The 10834-nt window shown below is 43.9% G+C and overlaps 1 protein-coding gene across 1 annotated transcript; it reads right to left on the reverse strand.

Annotated features, from left to right (window-relative positions):
* Positions 1 to 6343: 6343 nt before the first annotated feature.
* On the reverse strand, positions 6344 to 10525 carry LOC118475787 (uncharacterized). Its single transcript, XM_035963968.1, has 2 exons — positions 9040 to 10525; positions 6344 to 8247 (listed from the first exon to the last, which is right to left on the reverse strand). The coding sequence occupies exons 1-2, from the start codon at positions 10502 to 10504 to the stop codon at positions 7853 to 7855; spliced, it is 1860 nt and encodes a 619-aa protein (XP_035819861.1). The 5' UTR covers positions 10505 to 10525; the 3' UTR covers positions 6344 to 7852.
* Positions 10526 to 10834: the final 309 nt, after the last annotated feature.

Consider the following 10834-nt stretch of genomic DNA (forward strand, 5'->3'; position numbering starts at 1 on the left):
TGCGGGTCTATAGTGCCAGGGCTCTCTTATAGACTTATAGATGGGTTTCTTGCTTTGGAGGCAGGCTATTGGAGTGCGAGGGTTAGCCAGTTAGTTCTTTCTTATTTGAGGTAAGGTGATCCGCTATAGGCTATAGGACGAGAACGGGAATATGCAAATATACGAGTGCCAGACCCGATAAAATATACGAGTGCAAACGCGCCCTCCATGATCATTGCAAGGTTTAGAGCAGTTAATAAGCCAAGCCACCAGCATCCAAAATAAGTAGCGAAGGATATTAATATGATTGCTTAGCACGGCTCACGCACGTTGCTATACATCAAAAAAGCTTCTTCGTCTGTCTGTCAGCAGCGTATACAAAGGCTGCATGATAAACCTATCATTATCCATCTCACGAACCCACCCTTGGGACGAACTCACTCCTGGTTCTCAAGCTTCCTGTTTCTAAATCGAGGAAACAGATACCAACCAAGTCGTAGACTTACCACTTGAGTATGCTCATACAGCCAAACCTTTTGATTGCAAACATTAGTAGTTAAAGCCATACTGTAATCACCCACCAACAATACAGGACGGAAAAAAACAAACTTACTGCATTTTCTTACCAGCAAAGCAAAATGCGGCCCAAGCAGCGTAGGCTTGTGAATCTTCTCATCCGCCATAAAGTCTTGCACACACTTACCCATAGCATAAACTGAGTTCAACAGGTTGTCACCAACAGACTGCCCCCATGCATACTCCCACAACCCTTCAAGATCACCAACATAATCCCAGAAAAACATTTGAACAACGTACCGGACGAAAGGTAAGTGCGAAGGGCGAAGTTGCGAAGGAATAGTTGTTACTACTCTTAGTTTAGTTTAGTACCCACGGTCCATTTGATCATTTGCTGCGGTACCAAAGTTCAATCGTCATCTTCAGTTGAAAGAGTACACATTATATTGAGTACCTCCCTATCTTCGATCTCTCTTGTAAGAAATCCTACGCATCCCTCCCTTGTCAGAAAATAAATAGGAATATGAGCCTGTACTCACTCACGCTGCCGGAGTACTTTTTGAGTTGAGGGTAACGTAGTAAAAATCCTTTATTTCTGGGGATTTGCCTTTTCTTTCAAAATGAATTTATGCTTAGTCTAAAATTGGTAAATACCAAATAATAATAATATAAAGATATAATATATATTATTATTATTATAAATATGTACCAGTTTCCTGAAACTAACAAATAGAGTTATAGCTTTGATTGACTTACTAGCTTACGGGAATGCTTTGAATCTCAACTTACTTTTTTAGAGGGGGGGATTACTACTGCATGGAAGGATGGTATACTGGAACGCAGGTGTTCTTACTCTTTCTCAGGTACCTGAGAAAATAGAGTTGGCTGACTATAACATGGAAGGCCCCAAGCGTCGCCTTGAAAATTATGTGGAAGAGTTCCGGCTTGCTTGCATTAGGATCCATCCCTCCAAGAAACCATCAATATATGAAGCATATGGCTCCTCTTTGAGTTCTATTTTCTTGGGGTTGGGATGAGAGCACGATATGAGCATGCGAATTTCTTCGAATCTACCATTGGAGAGAAAATAAGGGGTTATGTGGATGGGGGATTTGGAGATTCTTGAAAGAATGTTTTGGCTTCTTCCTATTACGCTTCAACACAGAAGAAGATTGTTAAAAGGTGCTGGAAGGAGGATATATTTTTCCAATTGTTTCAATTGCCCAACCTCGGAATGGCCAAGGTTTAATGATTTCATGTAATTCTTCCGCTTACAGGTTTTTAATCGGTCTGTATCTTTGGACATCCTCGGGCGTATTTATTGCAATCTTTTTCCATGTTTGGCCAATAAAACCCATATCTGTGTATCAGCCATCTCATTCTTCTGCCCGCTTGATGTGCTCCAGCGATTCTTTCATGGACCTCAGCCATTACCAATAAAGCCCCCCTTTACCTTCTCTTTCTATTCTATAAAAAGGCGAACATCTAATCTAGGCCCGGTCGCCTTTCTATGAAGGCGAGCAGCCCAGCCCCCTTGTGGAAATTTGTATATTAAGGAAGCCGTATTTCGCAATAGCAGCTCCGAGAAGCTGGGCTTAGGGTGCGCCTCCTGCGGTCGTTTCAGTGACTCAATTGGCTGGCTTCCCTCAGCTCAGACTGGTGTCGCCACCTCTCCCAGGACCGGAATGATTATCCCTGCCCGATGGGTCTACATTCATCCCTGAATGTCGTCGGGTACTCTTCACTTCCCCGCCATTCTTGTAACCGTCACCTGTAATCCGCGCAGGTGTGTCCGCACCCCCTGGAGTGGACGAGAAAGAAAGGATTTTTTCTCGGAGCAACCCCCAGACCCAGGAGTTCACTTTCCCGTATGAGCATTCGGTACATATATAAGTCAGTGGAAGAGTCAAAGGGTCACCACTACTGAGGGTCTCCCCCCTTATCTTAGAAGGGTCGTCTGAGGGTTCGCCGCGGTTCATTGCTGTGCTTACACACTAGGCTACCCTTCTCCGAAAGCTCCGCGGGACCACCTATCACTAGTCTTCGGCCGGAGGGGTTTATTGCACAAAAAGGCCGGGACGCAGAGGAAAGCCCAACGAATGTCAGATGCAAAGCCCCGCACCTCATTAAGATCATATTGGCATACTCTCCCAAAAAAAAAAGAGCAGACCCCATTGAAGACGGGAGTGAGGTACAACAAATTTCCGTCCACCTTCTCACGGAGCCGTACGTGGACGTTACCGCTCATACAGCTCCCAGCCAGCAAGCAGTTAGCTTTCCTCTAGAAGTCATGGAAGTGTGGATAAATCGACATCAAACTCTAGTCGACAGAAGGTTTTTCTTTTTTTCCCGCTCGCAGTAGTATAGTAGTCCCAATATTCCAATACTACAGCGTTAGCAGCGTTTTGTCTCGATGAAAAATCTTCTGGTGACCATGAGGATTTCTTCTCTATCCTTTGGACTTGAACGATCCAATTTCGAATCTTGTTGGAGATTCTTTATCTGGCTTTGACGTATGGGGCCCTTTCCCCACTGTTTGAGAAAAGTTTTTCATCTTTCCTTTACATCCGAACAGGACGGGCCACTAGTCCCTGATCTGGACGCCGCACCTGGAACTCCTTCTACCTGTGGTTGTGGGGTTGGCGCCTCCTGAGCTGCTTGAGCAGCACCCACAAGGGGGTGGGAAGGAATAAGACTACATAAGAGAATACTCTCTTTTTACTTTATTGACTGGTGTCCCGCGGATCTCTCTCTTTAGGCGCTTCGTTTAGTTCGTTTATAGCGAGAAAGCCCATGCGAGTCAATTAAGTAAGCTGGAAGGCACTTTTTAAAAAGCCTGGAACTTGATCCAATCTCTAACCAATTGCGGCTTGTTAGAGCACCTAAGCAACGATGCGAATAATCGCTTGCCTAATTCAGTAGGGTTTTCATTTGATTTCTATATGATAATATGCAGTAGCCATCCATCCTGGAAAGGAACAACCATAAGTGATTAGAGCGATGCTCCTTTTTTTGCAAAGAGTTGAGTTCTTCCTCTTTCGCGCAGGATAGCCACGGACTCTTCCGAAACATTCAGATATAGGAAAAGCCAGAGCCAAAGCCAACGCGTCAAAGTGGTTCAGCAATCGACGTAACAGGTTCAAATACTCTAAGCTAGGTATATAGAAGGTATATTCGATTCAACAATCTGAAGTAGTGGAGTTAGCCCTCGGTATACCATACTGTAAGCCTCAGATAATCACTAGCTTATTCAAGAATAATATAGTATAGTAAAGTCGTAGAGGAAGAAAAGAAAGAAGAGAAAGAACTGGGAGTATGAGGACAACTTACAGGGAGAAGGAAGGTGGAGACAAACAACAGGAGCTATTCAACCATCGTTAGAGGCAAACCAATGATTAGAAGAATGCTGGAAGAAGAGGAAAGCTGATTGATAACACTTAACCAAACATCGCAAGGACAGGAAGGAGTATCCTGAACGTAAGGCCAATGGCTAGCATACTTCGCTGAACACTCAACTTGATCTATATCGATAGACACATCTGAGAGAATCATAGTTCCCCCTCTGGGGATAACTAGTTCTTCTCCCGAGTCCTTGTTTTGTATGAGATAACAGCAGTCTTTACTTAACCGAGCATCGTAGGGCTTACTTCATCACACATAGCTGTCTTTACTTTCGTTTCGCTAACCGCCCAAAAGCAGGTGCGCACACACAAATGCTAGGCGAGATACGTAGTTCTCTCAACCCTTCCTATCCATCATTACAGACCGGAACTAGATCGGATTAGGTAGAGCAAGACCTTGAGCCTCTTGAGAAACCAATAGAAACGACAGTAGCTAGCTTCACCAGAAGAGGAAGAAAGACTTCTATAACTTAACTTCCCTATTGAGTAGAATGCATGGCAAGTTTCCACTGCTTTAGGCTACTCTACTAAGACTCGAGGGCCGACTTCACGTAACTAAACTAAATGGCTTAACTAAACTAAAAAGGAACTAAACTGGGATAAATCTTAACTAAAGGCGTACTGTACTTTGCTTAACACTCACTATATTCAGCTAAAGCTGGATGCGTATTATATTATATCTTGCCTTGCCTTGGTAGAGCGAAACTTTGAACCCAACACAAGCAACTCTCCAGGTTTAGCGATATTGATGGGTTCCAGCCTCATTCCACTACTTACGCTTCCCGCAAGAGAAGAGTCTTGATTTCGATTCGAGAAGGTAGTTATTCTTCTTCCGATAGTCATATTGATTGATTCGAAGAGACTAGAACGATACACATTCCCTGCATTTCTGCCAGGAGGCAGAAATGGATGGTGGAAACGGATGCACGAAATACCAAAATAGGAGCAACTTATTAAATAGGGCTATCTATACAGTAGGTCAAATAGGATCAAGTTTTGCCAATTCCGAATTCAAGTACGAAAACTAAGAAGTTGGCACTTTTAACACAAGGAAAAGGGAGCCCACATAAAAAATCGAAAGCGAGTTGGTGCTTGGGAAAGATACTGGTACCTTTAGACTAGGGTCAATAATTCATTAACATTTTTTTATTTTCCTGGCTTAAGGCTTTCACCGCAGTATTGTCTTATGCTTTAGCCAAGTATAGCTCTTAAATCTGTCTGATTTGCCAATCCAATGAATCATGATTTCCCTTGCTTTTCAGATAGCCTTGACATGAATGAAATGTGCACTTGACCGTTATCCCTTGCTTTGATTACACTCTCTCTCTATTCTTATCTCTTGTCCGGCACCAATCCTTCTTCTTGATCCCAACCTACTAAGAGTTTTCCGATCGTCATCCAACCAGTAACATGTGATGACCGAATCGACTGCTCTGTGAAGAGTTGGAAGTCAAGCTAGGGGATATTCTCTCTCAACCTATTCTTGGGACATTGGCCAAAGATAATAAGCGAAGAAGGAAGGCAAAGATACTTGGATTCCATTGATTATCTTCCATTTCATCCTGCACTTGATTGCAAAACAAAATCAGAAGCTGTTCTCAGATCCGTTCTCCGCCGATACCAATAGGAAACCTCAGCTGGAAACTCTCTAGATAGCTTCTTAGCGCTTAGCTACTTTCTCCTTCTGCGCCGCTAGCGCTACTACTCCTAGTGATAGGAATAACATACTCTTTTTCGCGATGAGGCCCATCTTGGACCGGTAACGTATTCTAATGATCTGGATCTCTGGCTTATCTCTTACTTGACGGATTCTATTTCAGCTAGTGGGATTTCATTTAAGTGACGATAATCAGGAAAGAACAGGGTGGATTGGCTCTGATCGATACCATCTAAAAGTGCTTGCTTCATTCATTCGTGACATTACTGGTTATTCTTATTTAGTTTCGCCTCGCTCTTGGAATCATGCGCATGGCTCCATGCATATTCATGGGGGGCCTAACGAGTGCTACGAGTGAATGCGTAGCTTTGTCTTCTCTTATTCAATTTCGAGTTAGAGGTTAGAGGGAAAGAGAACTCCCCCAAAGCAGCCATTCTCTTAAGAAGAGCTATTATCCCTTGTTATTTCTAAAATGTGTATCACCATACTGAATCTAGCGCAAAGCTAGGAATGATTATCGGAAGTTGGCTACTTACTTAGACTTAGGTAAATCAGTTCCTTCTCTAAGACCTAACTGCGCTGTCGAGGGTGATCTTGAAAGAGCACATGAAGGATAGGGAGGGACCGGAATTCCCCTTTTTTAAAGAGCTGCTTGTACTCAAGCTTGAAGGTGGAGATCTTATAAAGGTTGCCAGTAAGCAAGAAGCAAGCAGGTATCTATTAACAGCAATAGTCAGAGTCATATAAAAGGTAGCCAAAAAGAAGCATCGAATCCATCAGGTTGTATGAAATGAAAGGAGACCCACAGTCCCACTTCTCCTTCCCCCCGCCCCAGAAATGGGGCGGGCCTCGTTCTTCTTGACGATACCACCGTTCAAAAAGACTACACCTTCTCCCTAAAAACGGAAATCTGGTTTGGCAGTCACAAGGAAGATTGTGTACCCCAACTCAAAAAAACAGGCACGGGACTAGCCCGCTGTCCCGAGGACAAGAAAAAGGCTGTGTTTAGCCTTTTCGTGCGCGATCCCAATCGTGGACCGTTAAGTCGATATGGGCTTTATCTTAGGTTCCCCCGTATAGGTATAAAAGAAAACCCTTTTCCAGTTCATGTTATCGAGGACCTGGGCGATTTTTACCCGCTTCTCGGCGCTCGCCGTTTCAAGGTGAAGATCTTCGTTAATCCTTTTTAGGATTTTTTATTTTCGTATACGCTGGCATGAGCGAATAACATTTTTGATTCGTTCTCGCAAGAACGAAATGGATGGTGCTTCAGGTTCAGGGTTCGGCGGGGTGTGGCTTGTGGATGGTTCGGACGCGGCATTTTCCTCCGACTCCGATAAGTTGAGGTACTTTTGCCAACTCTCAGAGGCGGATCCCGAAGCCGACCCAGAAGAATTCATCCAATTTATGAGAGCGGATTCGCTACCGAAGAAGACCCCCAAGAGAGAAAGAATCACCAAGGCGAGACTCCCAGGGCAGCCCATCTTTCTCAAAAAGGAAGAGAGGGTGAGCCCAGAACCCCATTCTTTCAAGAAAGTTAGAATAGAATGAATTCTGTCGAAAAAGAAAGCAGGAAAATAGGAGTAAGCGAGTAGGGTCAACAAGATTCTAAACGAATACGCGAAGGATATTTTTTATATTATTCCAATTATTATTTATTGATTGATTATATAATTTTTTTTAGATCCATATTCATTTTCATTTGCAAATACAAACTCTCTTGCATTTTATTTTGACTTTAGCGCTAAGGATAAGGGAACGGAGAAAAAAAGAGCTGGCTTGGCTGGTACATCAAGCATATGACATATTGCTTGTTCGGTGTGGTACACATATCTGTCAATGTCAATCAAGTAAGAAAATTCATTCCCACTGTCTGAGGAAAAGGTGAAGAATTGCAATTTATTGAGCTTGTAAGGCCCGTCCCCGATAAAGGGTATAAATAGGGCTATAAGTAGGCCGTTTGCTATTGCAATAAGGGCTGCTCGCCTTTCCTTTTGACGGCTTGGCTTCCTATCGCTCTATGTAGTGGTCGGCCTTAAAAGGAGTCTTCCTACCATACCATCATGCATGCCTATGTTATAGTGCGTTAAGCTTCGGCAGAAGCAAGCAAGATGATGAAGCGAAGCTTCGTAGACAAGGCTCGTTCCGTGCTTTACTTACGAGCTCGTGTAGTAAGGCCTCGCCCTACTTCAATAAGGGCTTATGCACTCCACTCGTAAACGAGCGTTAGAGCTTTTTGAGCGAGCGAGCGAAGCCTTCCCTCACCCGAGAATTGCATTTCCGCTTCAGCTTCCCCGGTTTAGTTGGTTTGGAGGATTAATTGATTGGATACCCAATCCGCATAATCTTTCAAAGTCACTGCTTCTACGACGATAGGCGTAAAGGCATGATTAGTTCCACAAATCTCACTGCACTGACCATAGTAAACTCCTTCTCGTTGTACCGAGATGGAGGTAAGATTTGAACGACCAGGTACAGCATCACATTTGACACCTGAGGAAGGTACAGCCCAACTATGAGGTACATCAGCGGGTGTTACAATCATACGTAGATGAGTTTTGGCTGGTACAACCACTCTATTGTCAACTTCTAATAAACGTGATTGACCCAATTCTGGATCATCTTCTGGAATCGTATAACTGTCAAAAGTGAGTGACTGTTCATCGGAACTGTTATAGTCCGAATACTCATAAGGTTGGGTCGACGCCCGCCTCCCCCCAAACTTGACTTGCAAGTTTCCCCGCAAAAAGCTCTCCACGCCTACTCTTATTTTTAAAGAGCGCTATTCTTCTTTAGTTAGGTAGTTCTCCCCCCTTGAGTCACCCTTATCTAAAAAAAAAGGACGGAGTCTATCTAGATCATAGGATCACTGTATTCAGAGGTCAATTCTCTTTCTTTGACCTCCCACCGTTCACGACATCCCTTGCTTCTCGCAAGAACGGCTCCTCGGTGGAGGAGTAGAAGCGCTGGTCCCCTTCGGCCAAGTGCTTGTGCGTGCTCTTACCTACCGTAGGACCTCCGTCCCCGAAGCGAAGAAGGAGGAGCAGGAACAACAGGTTGTCCTCTCTTGGCCCAGTAGTTCCGCAACTACTACCGTGGTTGTTGCCAACGGGGATCCCCCATTCCGAAAGGTAACGGGGCCGGCCCTTAGGTCCAAAGTTGTATGCCACTGCTGTGGTGCCGATAGATTCACTACTGAAGCCCCGTTATCGGACATTGCGGGCTTAGCATCTATTTTTCGTATATCGCTCCACCACACCGAGAAGAGGTATGTGTACCTCCAGCAATAACAAGAATGGAACCATAGGCTCCTATGCTGGGAGCATTTCGGGGTATAGGTCTAACCACCTCAACTCCCCGTTTCTGGCATGCTATAGTTCTTTTAGTCTCTCGACGACGGGAATGGGAGATGACCGGTAAGCCAGATGCTTCGCGAACCACCGGTACATTTCGTTGCACTTAAATCACCCTCGTTAAGAGGCGCACTCCGATACCATTGATGTCCAATAGCTTTGATAGTAATGGCTGGATCTACTAATACCCCGTCCATTGAGTATAACAGAGCAAACGATGGTATAGCAATGAACAATGGAATGACACTAGGAAAAATGGTCCGAATAATTTCGATAGTAGTTCCATGAACAATCCTTTGCGGGATTGGATTAGTTTGCTCGTTGAAATGCCATAAAGCGCGAACCAACATCCGTGATACGAAAACCAAAATCAGAATGAGGAAGAAAAAGATATCGTGATGTAAGTCAATGATTCCTTGCATCATAGGTGTTGCTGCGTCTTGAGATCCTAATTGCCATGGTTCCGCAGCATCACAAAGAGCGATTGTGAGGAATCGACATTCTAATGAACGAAGAATCATTGGCAGCACCAGAAGTAGGACCAAACCGAGAGTGAGTAGCATAGACAAGGATAGATTTGTGAATGAGACATAGTACTCACCAATATTCAGATCCAGAATTGGGTGAATTCCAAATTGATATTGATCCAACGGGCTGTTGAGATTAGGTAGGTTACCAAAATACCCTCTGCCTTGTTGGGCAATCAAGTAGTCCCAGTTGCCCTCGGCAGACATTCGGGCGTGCAGATCTTGTATTCTCTGACCAAAACAACTACGTCCCTGAGGTGTGTGAATCTCCTCGAGTAAGGAGCGCCAAAAAGCGTCGTAGTCCGCAATCGCACTCTCACGCCGGATACCAGAGAATAGATTCACACGGAAAGCGCTTATTTCCTGTACTGACGGGAGATTCAGGTTCCTCTCACGCAAGATACCTTCCATTTCTCTAAATAAGGGGAGGGCTCGGAGTACCCTATGCACATCCTCCACCGATTCCGATTCTCGATTTAGTGGGATTCCAGGCATCCCACGAGTTGCAATCATAATGGGTTTACTACTTGATAATAGCATTTTTCTATCCGTTAATAAAAATATCATCGTACTTGACAATTCCATCTTTTTCAGCTCTGCTCCCAAAAGAGAAAGGAGACTAGACTGATCCATTCTTGACGTCGGCGTTGGTTTTTCCAACGAAACGAAAAAAAGAACATTCGAACAAATAGACTTGATTCCATGACAAGCAAAAATGCTAGCTTCCCAGTACAGTAACGCATACACTATAGACTTTATTCTCCCGTGCTCTACCCAACGAAAGCCATAGTATAGTAACGAAAGCCATAGTATAGTTGAGAACAGGAGCGGGAGACTGAACACCGACACAATGTCGATTTGACAGATCATCGCCATCTCTTTTGATGTAACGAGCACTCTTTCACGAACTTCTCGGACAAAACGCAATGCTCGTTTCGCATACACTAGAGCGTTTGTCCCATCCTTATCTAGTGGGCCAATGAGATTACTATTACTATTACTATTACTATTACTATTACTATATACTATACGCATTTTCTGAGGAGCAACATGAGACTTGATTTCCTCCATCTCTGAATACGAGTTCAGCTCCGGCACCTATTGATTTAGCTCCTTCTAACATTATATATAATATATATCTATCTATTATCGCGTGTATACTTTCTTTACTTTGTATCTGTGCTATTTCGGTTTTCGTCGGCTACCTGACTTTGATTTTTCTCTTTCGAGCCGAGAAAAAAGAAAGATTTTAAAGCCAGGGTCCCATAACTTTATAAAATAAGAAAAATCCATTTTTCCTATATAGAGATGATATCGCGCTTGCGGCTCTTTCCCCGATTTATCGTTGATTCCTTTTCTTTTTTTCGCCTATGCCAACTGAGCTAACTAACTTGCTGTTTT

This window comes from Zea mays, unplaced genomic scaffold, assembly GCF_902167145.1.
Source record: "Zea mays cultivar B73 unplaced genomic scaffold, Zm-B73-REFERENCE-NAM-5.0 scaffold_656, whole genome shotgun sequence".
Classification (NCBI taxonomy): domain Eukaryota; kingdom Viridiplantae; phylum Streptophyta; class Magnoliopsida; order Poales; family Poaceae; genus Zea; species Zea mays.

What these genes read in the sequence shown, in the direction of transcription:
- LOC118475787 (XM_035963968.1), bottom strand. Translation starts at nt 10,504, where the DNA reads ATGGAGGAAATCAAGTCTCATGTTGCTCCTCAGAAAATGCGTATAGTA. An exon ending in TGGACATCAATGGTATCGGA is followed by an intron (nt 8,248 to 9,039) that starts GTGCGCCTCTTA and finishes CGTCGACCCAAC; the next exon opens with CTTATGAGTATTCGGACTAT.